The sequence below is a fragment of the Pipistrellus kuhlii genome, unplaced genomic scaffold (genome assembly GCF_014108245.1).
Source record: "Pipistrellus kuhlii isolate mPipKuh1 unplaced genomic scaffold, mPipKuh1.p scaffold_m20_p_5, whole genome shotgun sequence".
Lineage (NCBI taxonomy): Eukaryota > Metazoa > Chordata > Mammalia > Chiroptera > Vespertilionidae > Pipistrellus > Pipistrellus kuhlii.
This window is the reverse complement of record NW_023425551.1, coordinates 61,935,403-61,958,931: the sequence shown is the minus strand read 5'-3', so window position 1 is coordinate 61,958,931 and position 23,529 is coordinate 61,935,403. Positions and strand designations below refer to the sequence as shown.

Genomic DNA, 23,529 nt, shown 5'->3' with positions numbered 1-23,529 from the left:
CTTACAGACCCTGGCTGCCTATATCACTCATCACTACCTCCCCCAACTAGTCTTCACTTTCTTTGTTCCTAACTACACCAATTAATGGTGTAATATCCACAAAACAAAACAAAAACTCTAGCATTATTTGGTAAAACGTTGAAAAACCAAATAGGCAGGAATAAAAAAGCCCTCAGAGAAAGTACAGTAAATCAGAAAAGCCTTAAAACAAGTGATGAGTGATTTTATTATAATTACTAGAGGCTCAGTGCACAAAATTTGTGCATGGGGGGGGGGGGGCTTACCTCACCCTAGCCAGCACCATCTCCAATCAGGGAGCCCTCATGGTATGTCCAACTTCCAAGATTGGGCTTAAACCGGCAGTAAGACATCCCTCTCACAATACAGGCTCCTAACTGCTCACCTGCCTACCTGCCTGCCTGATCACCCCTATTTGTCTCTGCCTGCTGGCCTGATTGCCCCTAACCACCCTTCTTCCCCCCAGCCAGCCAGCCTGGTCACCCCCAACTGACCCCCCCTCTGGCCTGGTCACCTTCAACTACCCCACCTGCTGTCCTGGTTGCCCCTCACAGCCTTTTCAGTCATTTGGTCATCCCTCACTAACCCCCCTGCCAGCCTTGTCACCCCAGGCAGCCTGCTGGTCATTATTGTTACTGTGACGGTATCCTGGGCAAAAAATTTGCATATTCCTCTATTATTAGTATAGATATTACTATTACTACTATTATTATTTCACTCGCCAAATGATGAAAACCTAAAATGGAGGAGGAATTAACTTCCCAGGTAAATGTAGTGAAGATTTACAGGAAGTGTTCAGAAGCAGGAAAAGGCATGGCTTTGGCAACTAGTCCTCCAATGTGGCCAGTGGATTAGTTTAAATAAGAGAAGCTCAACCTTGTATCCTGAGAAGGAGACAGGCACTGCATCTCGAAGGAGCTTGTCTCAGTCCAGGTGAGGAGCTTTTTATCTTAAGAAGCACTGAAGACAAGGAAGGCATTAAGAAGGGGACAGATATGATTATATTTTGCCTTAAAACAAACCCCTCTGTTAGTGGTATCTTCCTTTTCAGTTGCTATATCATCGGCACCTGTAAGAACTTCAAGCAGATAATAGTTGCTCAGCAAATATTTATTGACTAAATGACTGGATAAGCATATGCCTACAGAATGAATATATCTCTTCGTAATTGCTCCCTCCCTTGTGTTTTTATATCTCCATTTCCTCTGTATCCATGAGCATGTACTGTTTGTTAAGTTAAAACATGTGAAAAAAAATTGAGTATTTGCTTAAATTATTTGTGAACATAAATCATAATTATTTCATTTCAGTTAGTTGCTACATTTAGGATCTTCAGTTTGAACTGCTAAATGTCCCTCCCCTAACATCTTTACAGATATTAAAATATAAGAACAAAAAAGAGGATAAATCTGATTAACTTCATTTGATAGTTCAAAAAAGCATTTTGGGCCAAAATCGGTTTTGCTCAGTGGATAGAGCGTCAATCTTAGATGAAAAGGTCCCAGGATTGATTCCAGGCAAGGGCATGTACCTTGGTTGCAGGCATATCCCCAGTAGGGCATGTGCAGGAGGCAGCTGGTCAATGTTTCTCTCTCATCAATGTTTCAAGCTCTCTATCCCTCTCCCTTCCTCTCTGTAAAAAAATCATAAAATATATTTAAATAAAAAGCATTTTGGAAGACTAAGTTTGATATTATGAAGGCCCAAACTCAAATGTGTAAGTAATAAAGAAACATGATTGGCTTCATTTTTTTGCTAATGTTTTATTAACATCTGCAGTGAATTAAATATTTGCTATTAAATGTTATTTACTTACACCTTCTTTCCTATTCCTTCACTACTTCTACCACCTGATTTTTAGAATTGAAACTTTTAAATGTGAAAGGGCTTTAAACAAGAAATTAAATTACTTGTCTCTTTAAAATTCTTCTCCTTCCTCTCCTTTTACAGAAACAATAATAGTTGTAACAACCATGAAAACTTATATCTATTACATTTCTAGCACTTAACACTGGCCAAACACTGCCAGGAGCTTTACATAACTTATCCTATTTAATCATGCCTACAATTTTTGAGTATGTATTAGACAAAGTTCAGGAGAGGAAATCTATGTTTAGCTGACTGTCACATGTCCCAAGCTATGCAGCCCTGCTGTGGTGAATCTCAGATTTGAACCTTGATGTAGCTGATGGCAGAACTCACATGAACATTTTTAAAATTAGGGTTATTATTATTTTTTTTTTGGTGTTGAATTGTATAAGTTCTTTATAAATTTTGAATATTAACCCCTTAAGCAGATATATCATTGCTGAATATTTTCTGCTATTCAGTGGGCTGTCTTTTCATTTTGTTGTTGGTTTTCTTTATGGCAGCATGGGTGGCTTGGAGAGTATTATGCTAAATGAAATAAGCCAATCAGGAAAAGGCAAATGGCATATGCTTTCACTTATACATGGAATCCAATAAACAAAATAAACAAACAAAATAGAAACAGACTCATAGATATAGGGAAAGGACTGGTAACTGGCAGAGGGAAGTGGGAATGAGGGGCTGGGTTAAAAATGTGAAAGGAGAAAGATAAAAAAAAAACACCTTATAGGCACAGGCAACAGTATGGTGATTATCAGAGGAAAGGGGGGATGAGGGGAGGTAGAAGAGCATAAAGGGGGGAGGGGGATAAATGATGATGGAAAGAAACTTGCCTTTGGGTGGTAAACACAATACAATATACAGATGATACATCATAGAATTGTATACTGGAAACCTATATAATTTTATTAACAAATATCATCCCAATAAATTCAATAAAAATTCCCAAACACTATCACATGGACAATTTATTCTTCTCGTCCATCATATGTATTCAAACGATCATTTTCAACACCATCTGCATAATACCAGACAAAAATATGGGAAATAATTCATTTAAAGTCAATATGATCTTGGACTAATTGGGTTTAGAAATATTAGATGAGCTATGAGCCCTCCTCTATATTTACCTACTATCCTCCTCCTCAGAAAAATCCAGCTACCACCAAGATCAAGGGCCCATCCTAGGCACACAAAATTGTTTGAAATCAGGGAGTGTAATGCCTTCAGCCTTGTTCTTCTTTCTCAGTACTATATTGGCTATTGTAATTTGTGGTCCCATACAAATTTTAAGATTATTCATCCTATTTCTTTGAAAAATACCATTGGAATTTGATAGAGATAGCATTGAATCCTGTAGGTTGTTTTGGGTAATATGGACATTTTAACAATATTGATTGATTCTTCTGATCTATGAGCATGGAATATCTTTCCCTTTATTTCTTTCTTCAATTGCTTATTAATGTCTCATGGTTTTCGATATACAAATATTCACCTCCTTGGTTAAGTTTATTCCTAGGTATTTTATTCTTTTTGATATAATTGTAAATGGGATTCTTTTTATTTATTTTTCTTATAGTTCATTAGTGTATAAAAAATAAAACAGATTTTTGAATATCGATTTTATATCCTAGAACTTTACTGATTTTATTAGTTCTAATAGTTTTTTTTTTTTTTTGGTGGTCTTTAAGTTTTCTATATATATTCTTTTATCTGCAAATAATGACAGTTTTACTGCTTTCTTTCCAATTTAGATCTCTTTATTTATTTTTCTTGCCCAACTGCTCTGGCTGGATTTCTAATACTGTTAAATAAAAGTGGTCAGAGTGGGCCACCTTGTCTTGTTCCTGATCTTAGATGAAAAGCTATCACCTTCTTTCCATGGAGTATAATGTTGGCTGGAGGCTTGCCCCATATTGCCTTTATTGTATTGAGGTATGCTCCCTCTATGCCTGTTTTCGAGAGATTTTTCATAAAAGGATATTGAATTTTGTCAAATGCGTTTCTTCATCTATTGAGATTATCATCTAATTTTTTAAAATTTTATTAATATGGTATATCACATTGACTGGTTTGCAGATGTTGAACTATCCCTGTATCCCTGGAATAAATTCCACTTTACCATGGTGTGTGAGCTTTTTAATGTATTGTTGAAATCAAGTTGCTAATATTTTGTTGAGGATTTTTTGTACCTATGTTCATTGGGATACTGGTTTTGGTATCAGGATAATACTAGCCTTATAAAATTAGTTAGGAAGAATTTCTGCCTCTTACTTTTTGGAAGAGTTTGAGAATTGTTGTTATTAATTCTTCTTTGAATTTTTGGTAGAATTTACCAGAGAAGTCATCTGGCCCTGGACATTTGTTTGTTGGGAGACTCTTGATTATTTAATCTTCTTACTAATTATCTATTATTGAGATATAATAAATATTAGTGTTGCAAGGAAGTATTAATAGGTTAATACTGATCATTTGATTTATTGAAAATTGCATGCATTGTATCAGTAAATAAAAACTTGGTATAAAATAGAACATATCAAACTCAAATTCTTTTTAAGTTTTATTTATTTCTAGTACAGAAATAATCAAAATAGTCACAAAGAAGTAAAACTCTCTTAAAATATTTTTATTTAAAAATTAAAATATTTCGATAATTTGTATGCATTCAACAATATTAAGTAAAATATGTTCCTTTTGTGTTTGTATGTGTGTCAACTAAATTGAAAATGCCCTTTTTCATGTTCTAATATCAGTGGTTTTCACAGTGTTCTAACAAAGGCAAAAATCAATGCCTTAGATTCTGTATTTTTTTTAATTCTATATTTCTAATGTATCCTTAAAATTCCCTCAAGATTGCATAGATAGTTTTAAAATGATTTTGAAATTTTTTGTTTAATTATTTATTTCATTTAACAATAGTGATACATAGATATAAAAAGCAGCCATGTTTTTGAACAAATATAAATCTGTATATTCAAAATAAACTAGTAAGCTATATACAGTACATTAAACATACATAGATAAATAGATAGATGGATAGATAAATTATATATATATCACAGTAACTCACTGGAATAATGTTTATGGTTAGTTCTTTTGAGAAAGTCAAAGATAAAAATCTCTCTTACTTAAATATTCACTATGAGACAGATCTCATTATGAGAAAGAGAGAGTCCACAGTTTTGAATGGAGAACAACAGTAAGATCTCCAGGCTCTGATATATTTGTAGGTAAATCAGTATTTCTTCTAAAACAGTACACAGAATACAGAAAAAAAAAAGTATTTGAACTTAAATTCAGTGCTGCTATTTTTATTGAGTGTGTCATTTTGGACAAATCATTTAATCTCTGTGAACTCCGGTTTCATCACCTTTAGTATAGCAATAATGATATCTACCTCAAGTATTAATGAGATAACCTGTGACAGCCCCATGATAACTGTCTGGTCCATAGCAGGCACTCAATAAATATTAATAATGGGTGGTTGTCCAATCAATGAAGGTATAGACATCAAACTCCTCTTTTTCATATTCATAAAGGTAGCAGTGCTGATAGAGATTTCATCTTCTTGAAATATTCTGAAACATGACATAACCATACATGCCCTCTTAAGTTTCAGTTGATGGAATTTAATGTTCACAGGATGAAATATAGGCTGATTATTCATGAGGGAAGTGACATATTTGTTCTGCTCATAGATTAAAGATCAAGATAGATGATCTATATAAGGCATCAAGGATAGAATTATGATCAGCTTTGCAATGATCTCCTTTACAGAAAATGGATGTTTTGAGAAAGCAGCCTAACACTCCAAATGCAAAATACATTTAGATAAGCTTTTGTTTTTTTAATTCAACACTGCACATGCATTGCAGCAAATGGCCTAGTCTCTTTTCATAGACACTCTTTAATCATTTTTTTCTAGTTCAGGTTGTATTTTTTTTTTTTTTGTTTTTTTGCCTACTTTGACCCTTTATTACATAAATGAGGGGTGAGCAATCATAACAAAAGCATTAATCTTCTGTTTTATTATGTGGAATTATCATTTAAACATAGCATTTTTTTTTCTATAAATATGACCTTCAACTGGTTGATTAATTAGGCTCACTGGTACAGGTGTTAAATGAACTGTTACATGCCTTTGGTACAAATACACAGAAGCTATTGAACCTTAGCTTGATGTGGACATAATTTTAATTGCATACCCATATTTCTTTGTCTGAATCGTAATTCATAAGTATCAGTAATATTTTAGTACTGTAAACATAAACATAATTTCTAATTACTTCAATACTTTAATCTAGTTGACTTTGAGACTGAATTCATTGGTGTGAATTACACTATGGCTATGTGTTAATGGTGATTTATATTCTCTACTCACATCACAAATGGGATCTCACCTGTGTTGCATAATGTTTCAGAATAACTTATTAAAAAATATTTTTCATGCACCAGATTTTGGAAGTTTAAAGAAATCAAATAGAGTTCAGGGAAAGAAGATACCAATGGAAAACAATTAATGTGTTTCACAAGTTTTTTCTTTATGTGAAGAAATGGTCCACATTCACCCAGAAACTCTCAGTATATAGCTTGAGTCAGGTGAGGCTTTGTCATGCACTGCCATTGTGGCATGCTTTGAACTGAATTATACTTAGGTGTTTTTCAAAATATATTTTTTATTTCTGATAGGAAGGGAGATGGAGAAATAGAAACATCAATGATGAGAGATAATCATTGATCCACACTGTGGATTGAGCCCACAACCCGGGCATGTGCCCTGACTGGAAATCAAACCATGACCTCCTGGTTCATAGGTCGACACTCAACCACTGAGCCATGCCAGCCAGGCTACTTATGCACTTTATTGTCTCCTTCTTCTCAAATCCTCAGACTGTGGTAACTCCTCCATATAACACAAATTTTTTTCTATGCTCTAAAAACCTATCCAGTCTCTCCTATCTCTTACTGTTATTGCATCCCCAATCCTGCCTCAGTGTTGTCCCTCCTGTGGTCATAAATCCTCTCATAACCTCATACCCCTGACCATAGTTATCTTCTATCTAGATAGAACTCCAGGCACTTCTTTTTAAAAATATATATATATATATATATATTATTGAATTTTTACAGAGAGGAAGAGAGAGGGATAGAGAATTAGAAACATCAACATCAATCAGTTGCCACCTGCACACCCCCTACTGGGTGCATGCCCTTGATTGGAATTGAACCTGGGACCTTCAGTTCACAGGCCAACGCTCTATCCACTGAGCCAAACCAGTTTTGGCAAAGGCATTTCTACACCTTGAAAGGTATTCATCATCTTTCTGGGATCCAGCTCAATGGTCAGCTTCTTAACACCTTATCCAACCTCCCAGGCAAGATGTCACCCCTACCTCCCACCCCCTGCCTTCTGTAATACATTGCTCACATCTTCATGTAGCACAGATCTCATTCTACCAGTACTTTTTTTTTTTTAAGCCTGTCTTTTCCTCCAGCACTGTGGTTCTCAATATCTAATGTGCATAAGCATCATAAGGACACTGAGCCAAAAATGTGGATGCCTGAGCCCTAGTCTTTTAAAAAAAATTAATTTTTTAATTGATTACAATATCACATAATTGTCCTTATCCCCCCATTCCCATTCCAAACCCCTCCCCACATATGCTCCCACCCCCCTGTTGTCCATGGCCCCTGGCTAGGCCCATATGCATGCACACAAGTCCTTTGGTTGATCTCTTCCCCTGACCACCACCCTTCCCTACTTTCCCTCTGAGTTTTGAGAGTCTGATCACTGCTTCTCTTTCTCTGGGTCTGTTTTTTTCATCAGTTTATGTTGTTCATTATTTCCTCTAGATGTGTGAGATCATGTGATCCAAGAAATACCCTTGTAAGATCCTAAACTGAGACAAGCCATAATGGTTATGCTGAGAGGCAAACCCAAAGTAGTCACTGAGCCCTAGTCTTTAGCTTCTGAGTCAGCTGACACCGGCAGGTGCCCAGAAATATGCAATTTATCTGCCTTGTTTTTAATGCAGAAACCCAAGATCATACTTTGTAACAAAAAAATAAAAAACACACTACACTACTTGTGAATGAACCAATGTCTGGGATATTTTGTACTTGTTTTGAGTACATAGGTCCAGAACAGTGACATTGAACGAATGCTTTTGAATAAATAAGTCCTTTTAAAATACACGATTTCTTTGTGAACGATGTGTAAGCTGCCTGACAGTACAGCCATGCTTATTCGTGTCTATGTTTTCAGCTGTTCTTATAGAATTTTAATTAGTGGCCAAATGCCAATTTAAATGTTGCTACTGAAGTTTATTCTCAGTACTCTGTTTTACAAACATTTTTTTTTGAAAAGTACTTGATAAATACAAGATATGTTAGGAATTATAACTAATGTTCTGGATTTAAAGATTATTATCTCACCACAGCCAGTGTTTCTCAGTGGTTGAGCATCAACCTATGAACCAGGAGGTCACAGTTTGATTCCTGGTTAGGGCATCTGACTTGGTTGCAGGCTTGAACCCAGTCAGGAGCGTGCAGAAGGCAGTTGATCAGTGATTCTCTCTCATCATTGATGCTTCTGTATCTCTCTACTTCTCCCTTTCTCTATGTAGTAGTCAATAAAAATAAATTAGTATTCCAAATCATAGCTCCAAATTAACAACAGAAGGTCTAAACAACATGGTGAACTGTCATAGAGATAAATGTACATTTCTGCATTTAGGTTAAAAAGAATCAATTGCAAAGATGCAGGATGGTGTTAGAACTGGCTTGACAGCAGTTCATTTAGAAAGAACCTAGGTTTTTAGTTGAAAACAAATCCAATAAAACTCAATAATGTTACATAGCCTCTTAGGAAAACCACATGGTAAGATGATGCTGAACGGCTTTAGAGCAAGAAGCACAAAATATAACAATGTTATTCCTTTGCACCAGTCAGCTCTCTGCTGAATACTGTTCCTCAAGATCACTCTGCCACAACTTAAGATGGACACTTGGACAACTGCAGTGGTTGTAGAAGAGAGCAATCAGGGTACTAGTATATGGTGAAATAGGGGTCACAATATATCAAGAAAAGTTGAGGAAAACCATGTCTATTTGGGCCTTCATCCTGGTTACTGGTTTGTTACTGGGACAAACAATTACAAATTATTAGCATCATCTTTAATAATAAAAGCATAATATGCAAATAGATTGAATGGCTGAACAACAGAACAACCATCAAGACAACAACCACGTTATGACACCCACTGGCGTCAAGCCAGCCAAGGTAGATGTGATGTGATTGGTCAGGTGCCCAGCCATCACCCCATGATCACCCTGCCCTGAAGAGGGAGGCCCAGGCCATGGGCCAACAGGGTGATTGATCAATTGGGGGGCCCATGATCACCCCAAAGAGGGAGGCTCAGACTACCCAGCCTGGCACTGTGCTAGAGGACAGGGTCTCCCTCTGTGGGGTGGTCCATGGTGGGTGGGCAGGGCCTACTCTTTGGGGCAATTGATAGCAGAGATCCGGGATTGATGGCCCCAAAAAGGGAGGCTCAGGCTACTTGGCTGTGGCACTGCAATGGATGGGCCCTGCAGCAGGTGGGCAGGGCCTCCCTCTGCAGGGGCAATCCATTGCGGGGCTCCCGGACTGTGATCAGTGCACAGATTTCATGCACCACACCTCTAGTATAACAATAAGTAATTATTTAGGTCATGTGTTTTGGTTTGGCTGGAGGTTCCCTGGACTAAGTTGAGCATGCTGAGGTTTCTGTTCTAAGCTATGGCTGGAGCTGCGCTTGGCCCCTCTGATGTGTTCATTCTGGAGCCCAGACTAGGGGTTTGCCAGCAGCTACCTGGGGAAGCTCTTCTCTGGAAAGAGGGCGAATGGGAAACACATAGCCTTCATGTATAGGCTTAGAGGTGGCATTGTTCTATTAGCTAAAGCAAGGCACATGGTATGAGGAGTCATGAAAAATATATTCTGCCTCTTTCTTGGGGGAGACTAAAAAGTCATAAGTCATAGAAAGGTGAATAATTATAGCTAAGAATGCACTTTCAAATTCTGAATGGATGATTGAGGGATATTATCTTCATAAAAAAGGGCTGGTATGTGGAAGAAACCTAGGTGTATTATATGTAGTTACACAAAGTTGATTAGTAATATATATATATATATATATATATATATATATATATACACACACACACACACACACACACACACACACACACACATATATATATATGAATGGAGAGAACAAAGATATTACTTCACTTCATTCTAAGAGTTGCCTAATAAGATGAAATGTTAAAAAATAAAGTGTTTGGGAAGCAATATGGTATTAGTACAAAGAGTCCAATTTTTTTGCATTGGACAGTAATCAGTTCAAAGATTTACTTTTTACCTAGTAAGCTATAAAGTCCTGGGCCAGGTAAACATTTTGAATCCTAGTTTCTTTATTTGTAATATGAGGATAAAACTATTCACTTTATTTGATAATGTAGGCATCTGCATATAACTACTCTGCATTGCAGCTATTACTATTAAACAGGTATTATCTTGAGGATCGGTTAGTGTTCCTGGCCTAACCCTTTAAACATCTCTCTTGCTTCTTTCACACATCATCTATAACTCAAATCTAACTGATTTTTATGTAATACAAGTCTACTATAACTTATATTTGGATACCAAGTCCAAAAGCTTAAAACCAAAATTGTTTTCTTTATTTGAGTGTTTGAAATCATAAGGCAACAAAACTCTGATCTGAATTGATCAGAAGCTGTTTATAGTTATGTGCATCTGCTTAGTGTATTTATTCTTATATTTCAATACAATTATATTAATATATATATATATATATATATATATATATATATATATATATATAGTATATATTGGTCCAGATTATATTATATATTACATACTACTGTAGGTAATATGTAATACATAATATATGTATGGCATTGCCTTTCTAAAACACAGACAATTCTGAATATGAAATATCTGGTCAATGTTTTGATGAATACCTTCCTGCTACTTGTTAAGGGGTGTCTCCAGTTCTAAACTAATCTGCTGAGGAGAAATGACTGATATGCTGACATGTCCTGATCTTGATAAATGATTAAGCAGGTTTCAGCTACTAACTGGGACACTTTAATTAAGTTCTCTTAGGAGACTTGTCATTCTAAACTGGTTTTTCTAACTCTTCTCATCAGAGTTTTATAAAAAGCACTGTAATGTTAACTTTTAAATATAAAAGTGACCATTATGTGGTTTAGTTATAATCAAAATTAATCATAAATTGCCGAGACCGGTTTGGCTCAATGGATAGAGCGTCGGCTTGGGGACTGAAGGGTTCTGGGTTTGATTCCGGTCAAGGGCATGTACCTTGGTTGCGGGCACATCCCCGGTGGGGGGTGTGCAAGAGGCAGCTGATTGATGTCTCTCTCTCATCGATGTTTCTAGCTTTCTATCCCTCTCTCTTCCTCTCTGTAAAAAATTAATAAAATATATTTAAAATAATAATAAATTAGCAAAAAACAAAACAAAAAAAAACAAACAACCAAATACAATTAATACATAATGAATAATTTGAGGAAATATAGTTTTTTTCCTAAAACTAAAAACAGTTCTATATGCCTAAAATAAATGTCAGATGAGAACCACAACAATAAATATTGTGTGTACCAAGAGCCAGATTCTCATTCTGTTGATAATTTTAAACAATACCAGATTGTTTTTATGCACACAGAGGTCTGTAAATGGCTTGAAAGCTAACTTGTGGAGTAACTGTGGAAAAGATCTCAAATTTAATAATCATCTATAAATTTAATCTCATTGTTGATGATAGTTTGAGACTTAAAAGAATTGAATTACAAAATGAGGGTGAGTCACTTTATAGCAAATACTGCCACTTAAATGAGTAGGGCAAGCTGTTATATACTTAATACTGCAACTTTTATTAAATTACTGGGTAACTGCAGTGCCTTACGCTTAAATTTTCATCAAAAAATTTCTGTAGATTCTTAGTAGCATATTAAACTTCTAGGCTAAAAACAGTAACTAGCCAAAACCAGTTTGGCTCAGTGGATAGAGCCTCAGCCTGCAGACTGAAAGGTTCCAGGTTCAATTCCTGTCAAGGGCATGTACATTGGTTGCAGGCACATCCCCAGTGAGGGGTGTGCAGGAGGCAGCTGGTCGATATTTCTCTCTCATTGATATTTCTAGCTCTCTATCCCTTCTATCCTTCTCCCTCTCTGTAAAAAAAATCAATAAATTTTTAAAAAGTAACTAATGTAAATAATTTCTTCATTTTTATTTTTTGCATAAACACCCTTTAGTAAGAGCCTTTTGCAAAGCATGCAAATAAATTATTACATTCTTAGTATATTAAATGCATTCTCTGGCATGTTCAGGTGCATACAGAAATCTGTTAAACAATGAATTGACTTAGATTTCGAACAGTACTTATTAATCTTTATGTCTGAGGATTCTGGAGTCAACAGATATGATTATGAACCCAACCTTTACTACTTGAGTGAAATTGGGAAAGTTAATACTTTTTAAGCTTCAATTTTTCTCTGTTTTAGATGTTGCAAGGATTAAGTGAGATAAAGTGGCCTAGATAATCAGCGTAGCAGCTAGCACAAAGCTAACGTTAGTTATTGTGAATCATTAGTTCCAAGTAGCCTCTGAGCAACAAAGCAGTGGTTCCTGTTGTGTGAGATCTGACTCTCAAAGGCTAAGAAGTTGTGCCAGGGGATCTAAGAGCCTATTTGTTCACTGTATATTCTGACTTATTTATTTATTTATTTTTTTGTAGATAGATACTTTCTCATTAATATGACACAAATTCATTTCAAAGCATTACTGATTCCACAGCAATCCCATGTGATAACTTAAATCTTCAGGTAACTGAGACTAATACGTCCATGACTAGTTACTGCGGGTATGATAAAAGCTTTGGATGTTGGGCTGAATCTCTTCCATCTACCTCCCCATTTCTATTTTTCTCTCCAATTTGCCCTAAACCCTGGGATAACTAATGGCAACTTCATCTACTGGGCCTCTTGTCCTCTGCCTCTGAATGAGTTCAGTCAAAGGGAGCAATGGGAGGAGACAAAGGAAAGTGGAGTGAGGTCTGGATATCGACTCCCTGGAGTGTCTGTCCTATTTGTGAAATGGCCATGGCAGTCATTCTGCATCTCCTGACAGGACACCTTTCTAACAGATTTCTCTGTCTGCCTTTCACTCCTAGTTTTGATGGCAAACAGCTTGTCCCGGGGAAACTAGCCCCAGAGGAATACATTGTTCCTGTGGTTCCACTATACTCTGCCACTGAAAATGGTCTTACTAAACTCTCTCCAGGTTATCCTAATTTAAAAGTCTAATTTTCCCCTCTCGCTGTATAGGCCCTAGTATGTAGACAGCTATTCAAAAAGGTGTTCAGCCCTAGCCAGTTTGGGTCGGTGGAGAGAGCATCAGCCTGTGACTGAAGGGTCTCAGGTTCGATTCTGGTCAAGGGCACATGCCCTGGTTGTGGACTGGATCCCCAGTTGGGGGTGTGCAGGAGGCAGCCAATCAATGATTCTCTCTTCATTGATGTTTCTATCTCTCCCTTCCTTCCTTCCTCTCTGAAATATATATATAAAGAAAAGAACAAAAAGGGGCTTCATCTTTGAAAATTTGGGAACTTCTGTTTTATATGTTAGAGAGAGATGTATATTTGCACTCTTGGCACCTTCCTTTATTAACCTATAGAAAAGAGGATTCTCTTCCTAGGTTGTGTGAGTATCTCACCTGATTCATGTTTCAAGAAAAGTAGACACTTTCATTTTGATGTTTTGCTTATTATATCATCAACCTGTAGTTAAATTTTATACTGGCAGGTGCCTAAATGCAATAATTATATCATATTTATGATCAACATTTAATATTCAATTTAAATTATTGTTAAGTCAGAATTGATCTTTTGCCTTTCATTTACATTATTATTATTCATAAGTTCTGTATATGAAAGTTATTCTTTTCTACATCTATGATTTGGTTTAGTATAGATTCTTGCTTAAAATCTGGGCATTGATAAAAAGCAATTGGTTGTAAAACCTTGTGAATTTGCATAATTTTAGAAGATTGATCTCTGAAAATGTTAATAACTTTGAAGAGTACATTAAAAATGGGGTATCAGAACATAGATAGAATTTAATATTTGGTCCAATTAAAGGTGTAAATCACAGGATGTAATTTGTCTTGAGGCAAAGACTTCAAGTAATTGAGTTCCTTTGGAAACTGCAATTCTAGGCCTGCAATTTGAAGCTTGTATAAGAAACTCATCAATCTATTGCCTAACTTTTCTCCTCAAAGACACAGAGCAAGAGGAAATGATGGTCAGAGACCAGTCCTTCCTGTCATTTAGTTGAACTGGCTGTTAGGAATTTTCAGTGAAATTCCTTCTCTGTTCCATTTGAAATTTTCCTGAACTAAAGACACTTTACAGGAAAAGAGGAGATTAATTAAAATTGTTATAGTTTCTGAACTCCAAGTGAACCTTTGCACATACCATGTGAACTTCCCTTAGACTCTCTATTAAATATGATATAATTATTGCATTTAGGCACCTGCCAGATTCTACTTCATAATCTCCATAAATGCTGTATTCACCTGTGCTGACTAGTCAATTAAAGACCATTTTCTTTAAGGATTTTTGTCTGCTAGTTCTGTTAAGTCACTCATAACCTATTGTCTTACCTTCAAGATACTAAATTAGCTTTTCTTCTGATTTTGACCATAACAATACTAAAATAATAGTCATGTTGCTTGTAAATGAAGAAACTTTAACCTCATGTAGTCCTCTTTATTCCACTTCTTTAGAAACTTTCTCCATTTTCCTCCATATATTCAAATCATACCTTTTAAAGTCCAATTAATGAGCTATGATTTGAAAAGAAACAATTCCTGTAGAAAATTAGCTTTCTCTTTTAATTCTTAGTAGTTGACTATTCTATAGTATTATAGTTGTTTTATTTATATTTATTTAAATATATACATAGCTTACAAATGACTCAATGAACAAATTATTAGAAGCAAATGTTAAAAGGTATTTAAACATTTTAAAAAATATATAATATATGTTATACTTTCTGGCATACATAGTTACATTAAAAAATGCTTATTTAACTGCACTGTTAATCTCCTTTCTGCTGGCATCATTGGATCAATAGAAATAATATAAAAGTAGATATTAAGTACATTATGTAATAAAATTTCTCAGTACTTATCCATATTTATCACAAATTGGTATTATAGTTAAGAATTTTTCCACAATTTTCTGAAATTATAGTGTTAATTTCATTCATTCATTTATTAACGCATTCACTTATTTTCATTTTATTTTTTCAAATCTTTATTAAGAACCTCTAGTGTTCCATACATTAGACTAATATTGAAAATGTCTTCACTAAAATAGATACTTTGTACTTATTATTATATAGATTATTTTATACTCATAATAATACAGAATATTAGTATCATTACAATGAAATTCATGACCTGCTTTCTTTATCCTTTCTTGTTTAGCACTAACATATCTCAAAATACATAAATATTTTGTCAGTAAATATGATACAGAAAATTCTGAATAGTGTATTCTCTTTGAGTTATGAAGCTCTTGTTTTGAATTTTCATAGTGTAGGTATACATTAGGGCTGACATTCACATGTTCAACAATCATATATTCAACACATAACTCACGAAAGTCTTGAGAGATACAGAAAGGACACAGAGATGGATCAGGCAAGAATTCTGGACAACTAGTAATAGTCATATTGTTTGTAAATTATGGAGAAATTTAAGGGATATATACACAAATGATTCTAATGTAAGACAGATAGAAAGTACCATAGAGAAATGTGCTATTGGAATTCAGAAACATGTTTTTCCTAAATAAAGAATTAAGGAAAAATTTTTTCAGAAGAATTAGATTTTGAGCTAAACCTAGAAAGATGAGAAGAATTTAATCAGAGAAAATTGAATAGACAGAAAAGAAAAAAAAAAGCTAGTAGAAGGATGTAGAAAGTGTTCTTTGACATTTAAATCATATTTCATTAAAACAAGAAACATTTCCCCCAAAATTATTATATATTGCCATTTACTTTTTAAACATAATTATGTTCAATTATTCAACTTAGGTAAGCCCATTTAAATTTAATGGGAAGAAAGATTTAGAAAGTTCCTAATTTCCAGAAAATTATTCTAAAATCTCTATAAGATGAATGTAACTCTGTAGAGCTACTTTAAGAAATTATTTTACTCTGTTCTGGTTGTGTTTGTAGTGTGTGGTAATTATGTCTTTTGCCAAATAGTTACTGAAACAAGTTAACATTATTATCAATACTAGAGGGCTGGTGCATGAAATTCGTTCACAGGGGGGTAGGGTTGGTCATTTTGTAGAGGTCATCTTGTATTCACATCGGAGTGACCATCTAGTTTGTTGGTCAATTTGCATATTACCTCTTTATTATATAGGATTTTTTATGTACTGATATACATAACAATTTCATCTACACTAATAAAATAAATATAGACATTGACTGTACCTCTGATGCCCACCAGCCAATCAGGAGTGAGTATGCAAATTAAGTCAACAAATATGGCAGGTTAATTTGCATATGCAGGCACAAAGCAGCCAGGCAGATCAGGATGCCTGCTATGACAGGGAGGTTGAGGGGGTAAAGGGAGCTACAGGAGCATCACTTCTGCCAGAGAGCAGACTGAAAGTTCTGGCCAGAGTGAAGGCCTGGGTCTTGGGTGCCAGAGGAAAATCAGTGCTGGCAGCCAGGGGAAGGAAGGCTTATTCTTGCATGAATCTTCATGCTATGGGATTCCGGTTGAAAATATTAGGAGTTGTTTTAAATATGTAGCCAAGTTGCATATACCACTCTGTTTATTGTCTGTGATGTGACACAAAACTTTCCTCAATCCTAAAAAAGTGTGCTGTCTTTCAATATGTAATTGGGACAATTAAAGTATTACCCACAATAAACACTTTTAGTTCATGATGGCTTTTCTATTTAACCTACTATAAATTCACCAATTACTTAAAGTTGAAGATGGTCATTTCCTTAATGATTATCTTATGTTATGCTTAGCTTTAAAGGTATCAGTTCACTCATCTTTCTCCTAATTGTCTATAGTATTCTCTTTAAATAGACTTTCCCTTCACCCCTTTCACCATGTTGTCCCTCAGGCCATGAAAAACACTTGTGCAATACATGTAGATTTCCTTTCACTTCAAAATGACTTTACAGTTGCTTCTTTCTTTGCCATATTCTCTTCTCCAAATATTACTTAATAAATCATACAACTTTCTTTGGGTGCCAATAAAGTTGATCAATAAATGATCAAGTCTGTAATGATTTTGTGGCAATCAGTTTTACTGGTTTCTATAAACCACAAATAGGAGAATCAACTAATTATATATTGACTCCTACTTTTTCAGAAGAAAATTTGAGTGACTAATTTTTCTAAAAATGTATGTTTTATTTCAAGTTTATATAGTATACATAACTGCAAAAAAATAGAAACAAATATCCTCCAAATGGTGAATGAAGTAACTATAGTACCTCCTTACAACAAAAAACTGCACAGTAATTAAAAGAATCAGAACACAGATATATACAACATGAATAAATATCAAATACATTATGCTAAGTGAAGAAACCAGACTCAAAAAGTCACCTATTATATTGCTCCATATTACTTGTATGACATTCTAGAAAAGGCAAAACTGTAGGAACAGAAAACAAGTTATGGTTTCCAAGGCCTGGGTTGAAAACTTGACTACAAAGAGCTGGAAGGAAACATCTTGGATTGATTTAAAGGCCCTGTATCTTCATTTTGGTAGTTTGCATTTGCCAAACTGTACCACAACAGGCAAAACATACTGTATGTAAATAACATCTAAATTAATCCAGCTTTAAAAAAAATAAAAGTTTATTGATATCAAAATTTTTGAGTCAATCTGACAAATTATATTCATAATCATTTAGTGACCCCATTAAGAAAGGAGAGGAATTCTTGATTCATTAAATTATTTTATGAATTTTCCTCTTTTCAGAGCACCAATAACCTTTTCTATATCTTTTGTATTACAAATAAAAATTATATTTTAGGAAAAAATAGCTACATCAAACAAGTAACTTGTTTTTATTGTTATCTTAATTATGAGTTCACTAAAACAATCTTCAAAAATAACAATTTCATTAAGTATAGGCTTGTTAATGATAATTATCTGTTCTGAAAATTACATGCTACTACTTCATTATTAATACTTGAAAACTATTATCTTTTACCTCTCACAGTCTAGTAAGCAACTTCATAATTCAGACAGACAATGGAGAAAAGCTCTACCAGAAACTCTCACATCACATAACTGATATTCAAAGATAGGAAACAAAATAACAAGATTAGAAATAATCTGGGGAAGGATTATTTAGACAGCAAATGCCTTACCTTTGCGTTTGGGTGGCATAGCTGTTATCATATGTCTCATAAGTCTGGTCATCATATTCACCCCCGTAGCCATCATCATATCCCTGAGGCAGAAAATGGTAGAAAGACCTATTAGCAATTAATTTGATTATCTGTTTTTCTTTAATGAGATTTTACATACTGTTACCTTGATTTAGTTTTTATGTTCGTTAGTTATACTGCATCATGTTTTACTAGATTAACAATTTTCATAACTTTGAATAATATTTCATGGATTACATAGTAATCTATATATATAAAAGCCTAACTGACTCTTATGATCAGTTGACTGATTGACTGGTTGCTGTGACATGCACTGACCACCAGGGGGGAGATGCTCAATGCAGGAGTTGCCCACTGTTGGTCAGTGCACTCCCACAGCCATCCTCTTGAGGCTGGCCAACCTCCTGCGATCCCTCTCCCTAGCCTGCTGGCCCCGATCAGGACTAGCCAAGACTTCCCCAATTGGTCCTGATCATTGGCCAGGCCAAGGGACCCCACTTGTGCAGGAATTCTTGTACCGGGTCTCTGGTGTTTAATAATTAAACTCAGTATACCATTGAAGTAGCAATACCTATTCCATGATTTATTTAGAATTTTGACTGATATTAATGAAGACAACTTAAGAAATTCAAAATATGTTTTTCTATTGAAAACATTATGGGTAGATGAAAACTATCATAATAACTTAATAGTAGTGCTAACATTTTTGTTATAACTGTATTTGGAGGTTTTCTTCCATTTATAGTAATCACTAGAGGCCTGGTGTACAAAATTTGTGCACTCAGTCGAAGGATCCCTAAGTTCAGCCTGTACCCTATCCTAGTCTAGTAGCCCTTGGGAGATGTCCAACTGCTGCGGAGGTGGGAGAGGTTCCTGCCATTCCACTGTACTCGCCAGCCATGAGCCTGACTTCTGGTTGATCAATACTCCTTCTGTGAGAGCACACTGACCACAAGGAGCAGCTCCTGCATTGAGTGTTTGCTCCCTGATGGTCAGTGCATGTCATTGCGACTAGTCGTTCTGCCTTTTGGCCAATTTGCATAATAGCCTTTTATTATATAGGAATAGTGGCCTTGTACATGTAATTTGTGCAAGGGTTGAGGGGAGTATCGTTCAGCCTCGCCTGCACCCTCTCCAATCTGGGACCCCTGGGGGGATGTCTGACTTCCCTCTTGCAATCAGGGACCAGTGGCTCCTAACCCCTCACCTGCCTGCCTCCTGATCACCCCTAACCACTCTGCCTACTCAGTCCCAACTGCTCCCCCTTGCCAGCTTGCTTGCCCCCTTATGTCCCTCCCTCTGGCCTGCTCATCCTCAACTGCCCCCCTCTCCAGCCTGATTGCCCCCTACTGCCCCCTCCTTGCCAGCCTGCTTGTGCCCAACTGCCCTCCCCCACCACTGGTCTGATCACCCCTAACTGCCCTCCCCTCCTGTTCTGATCACCCCTAACCACCTCTGTGTTGGCCCCGCCACCATGGCTTTGTCTGGAAGGACACCCGGAAGGTCTCACAGTCTAATTAGCAAAATACTCTTTTATTAGTATAATTAAGATTAAAACTATAAAATGTAGGACCCTTAAATTGTAGTCATCTTCCTGCAAAATGGGTATAGTCAAATTGCTAAAAAAAAAAGGAAGAGGCAAAATAAAGACTTTGGTTTGTTGTGCATTCGATGGCTTTTAAATCTCATAAGTAAAATGTTGTAAGATAAGCTTGATTACCTGACTAAATTAATGCTAACAAAGCTAATGTGCATTTTCATTGCACATTGTACAAGCAAGCTAACAATTATACACTGTAGTTATCAGTGCCTTTTGTGTTAGTTTTACTTTTCTTTGTAGCCATTGGCTTTACTCTAAATCCTAGCTACTCACCTTAACTTTTGGGAAAAAACCTTTAGTTTTTATGCCTATGGACCTTTGCTGGTGTGTTGCTTTCTCTGAAATGGAGGATTTCTACACACCCCGCAACAGGCTTATAAATCTTTATCTTGTTCAGAAATATAAACAAAAATGTGAAGATGTTGTGAGGTGTAAGTTTCCACATTAGTCTTGACTAAGACTTTTGAGCTCATTTAATCTGAAGAGTAATATTTCACCAAATTAAGAACATTCTTAAACTTATTTTTTATTATTTCATCTGTTCTACCCTTTACATAATATTATTTATATATGAGGCTTTCAGAGTTTGACTTCAATTTTTTCATTCATGATTTTCATTTCTTAATATATTTGCTCTGATGTATGGGGTAGTTTCCATGTATTAAAATCTACTGACTTAAAGGGCATTTTGTATTACACCACCTTCAGGAAGTTTTTCCATCTCCTTTTAAGCATATAGCAACTTTCTACCTTGTGAATTATAATAGCCTGTGAGGTTTTTTTTCTCACCAATATTTAGAATGTGCAAACATACTGCATTTTTCTACATCTTTGCCTCCTTTTAGAATTTAAACTTCTTAAAAGCATATACTTGTGGTGCTTAGCATAATGTATTCCTGATAGTCTCACTCAATAAATATGTATTGAATTTTTAATTAGAACAAAGGAAATTTTCTCATCCAGTGTAGATATGGATTGCCTGAAATCTGTCACCACTGAAACATAGATATTTCATATGATGCCTATATAGTAGTATTGTATTGATATCTATTTATACAGAATAGCTTTTTCATTTGGTCTGTGGAAGACTATTATATTTTTCTTCATCACTTACACAAAAAATTCATAGAATATATAGGAATCTTTGATATTTTCATTTATGTTGAAAAGTAAAATGAAAGGTAAACTTCTAATATGTATGTCAGAACTTTATTTGTCAGTGCTGGGAATAACTTTTTTCTAAATTGAAAAATGGTTTCCACATACTAGAATAATACTTTCATATCAATTCACAAGAAAAGGTTATTGACATAACACACTTTTAAGATAAATCTGGATTAGTAATATTTCTCCATAGTTTTCTTGAGTATGTATATTCATCATAAGAAAAGGTCAAGTCCTGGCTTTTAGAATTTCCAATATCTGTGTTGTAAATACTCTTACTATGGCTAATTTCAGGCTATTACCATGATGTCCTTAAAAACATATATGGAAAGACATAAATGAACACATTATATATAATTTTGGTTATTTAGAGTATAGACTGTAATTCATAATTGTATAATGAGTTTTTAAATTTTAACTAGCTTTTTCTTTAATATAATGCAATTTAATTTTTAATAACAGCTATGTTTAACAACCAATTCACAAAATTCTTTTTTTTTTATCCTCATCCAAGGATGTGTTTATTGATTTTAGAGAGAAAGAATCATTGGTATATCACAATTGGTTGCCTTTCATCTACACCAGTTGGGGATTAAACCAGCAATCTAGTTGTGCCCTGACCAGGAATTGAACCTGCAAGCTTTGGGCACAAGGGACCATGCTCCAACCAACTGAGCCATCAGACAAGGGCCAACATTCTTAAAAATATTACAAAGGTTCTCATGAGCCAGCACACATCAGTTCTAGTACATCATTGCTCTTGGCCCACAAAAGACCCTCCAAGGACTAGAAAAATGAAATACCAATGGAAAATGTTTCAATAGAGTATGTAATTGGTGCTTTGGGAACAATGGAAGGAATATTTAAGCCTGTCTGATGGTTTTAACCACAATTTCGCTTGTAAGGCCTTATTTGAGGTGGCTATTTGTACATAAATATATATTTTCTAGGTGGACAATGGGTAGTGTGAATGTATATCAATTTTCAAGAACACTGGGTATGAATGCATTGCAACATGAAAGAGCACTGTGTTTGGTGAAGTGCTAGTATTTGGATGTAACTAAAGCACAGAATTCCTAAGAAATGGCAGGCAGTTGGGCTAAAGAAGTAGGTAGGGCCCTGGCTGGTGTGGGGAGGTTCCTCAGCCCCGGGTGCCCCCTCTCACAGTCCGGGAGCCTTCAGGGGCAGGAGGTGACCTGGTGATATTATGTATGGAAACTTGTGAAGGATTTTGTCTGATGGTATTTTCTTCCATAAGATGAAGTCTTTCCTGGCAGGCAGTTGGAATAACAGCAGATAACCTTGAGGCCATGGAGAGATGGTTTTAGGCAATTGGATATAAGGAGTTTGAAGCTCAGACAGTCTGGGCTAGAGCTATAGCTCTGAAAGCCATCAACATATAGCTGACAATTGAAATAATCATTGTTCAGAGTGTTGACTGAGAAGAGAGAAGCTTAGGCTACACCATGCTCAACACTAACGCAATATTATAAACCCTCTTTAATTGGTCTCTATATCATTGGGCAATGAAGGCACAGACATCAGCTATTATAAAAAATTAAAATCATATTTTTTATTTTTTTATTATTTTTTAAAATATATTTTATTGATTTTTTACAGAGAGGAAGGGAGATAGATAGAGAGCTAGAAACGTCGATGAGAGAGAAACATCGACCAGCTGCCTCCTGCACACTCCTCACTGGGGATGTGCCTGCAACCAATGCACATGCTCTTGACCGGAATCGAACCTGGGACCTTTCAGTCCGCAGACTGGTGCTCTACCACTGAGCCAAACAGGCTTCGGCTAAAATCATAATTTGTATAAGACCCCACTATAAAAAGAAAATCAGTTTAAATTTATATTACAAAAAAGAAAGAAAAAAAGGTGTATCACTTGAACAGCCTGCTGCAAAATCCACATGCAAATGTATTTTCTAAACGTTGACCTGTGAGGATCTCTGTTATACCATGTGTACACTAACCACAGACACCAAATCAAAAAATTCTCTCACAATAAATGGGAATACAAATAGAATATGTATTAAATTTCCTCTAAGTATATAGTTTTTCTAATCAATGCCCATTTATAGAGTTTTTGAAGATTTCTTGTAACTCAGAAAAGAGAATCATCACAAAAATGGTTTAGCACTTCTCTCAACACATATTTTGGAAATTATGTTACTGACAATTTGGATAACGATTTTGAATTTTCTTGTTTTAATAAGCTAAACTGGACCATAAGATACATACATATATATATATATATATATATATATATATATATATATGCTATAGTTAAACATCATAGTGATATTAGAAACTATAAAACTGACTTTTTTTTTTCAGC

General features: G+C 35.3%; 1 protein-coding gene across 4 annotated transcripts in view; it reads right to left on the bottom strand.

Annotated features, from left to right (window-relative positions):
• The window catches only part of KHDRBS2 (KH RNA binding domain containing, signal transduction associated 2), a 461,654-nt gene that overhangs the window by 33,450 nt on the left and 404,675 nt on the right, over window positions 1-23,529 (bottom strand). For all 4 annotated transcript variants that reach the window (XR_006740033.1, XR_006740034.1, XM_045572975.1 and 1 more), the window contains exon 7: window positions 18,398-18,480. Coding sequence is in view for 2 of the 4 variants with exons in the window: in XM_045572975.1 (XP_045428931.1) it covers window positions 18,398-18,480 (83 nt within the window). In the remaining 2 variants the exon portion in view is untranslated. The remainder of the gene's footprint in view (window positions 1-18,397; window positions 18,481-23,529) is intronic.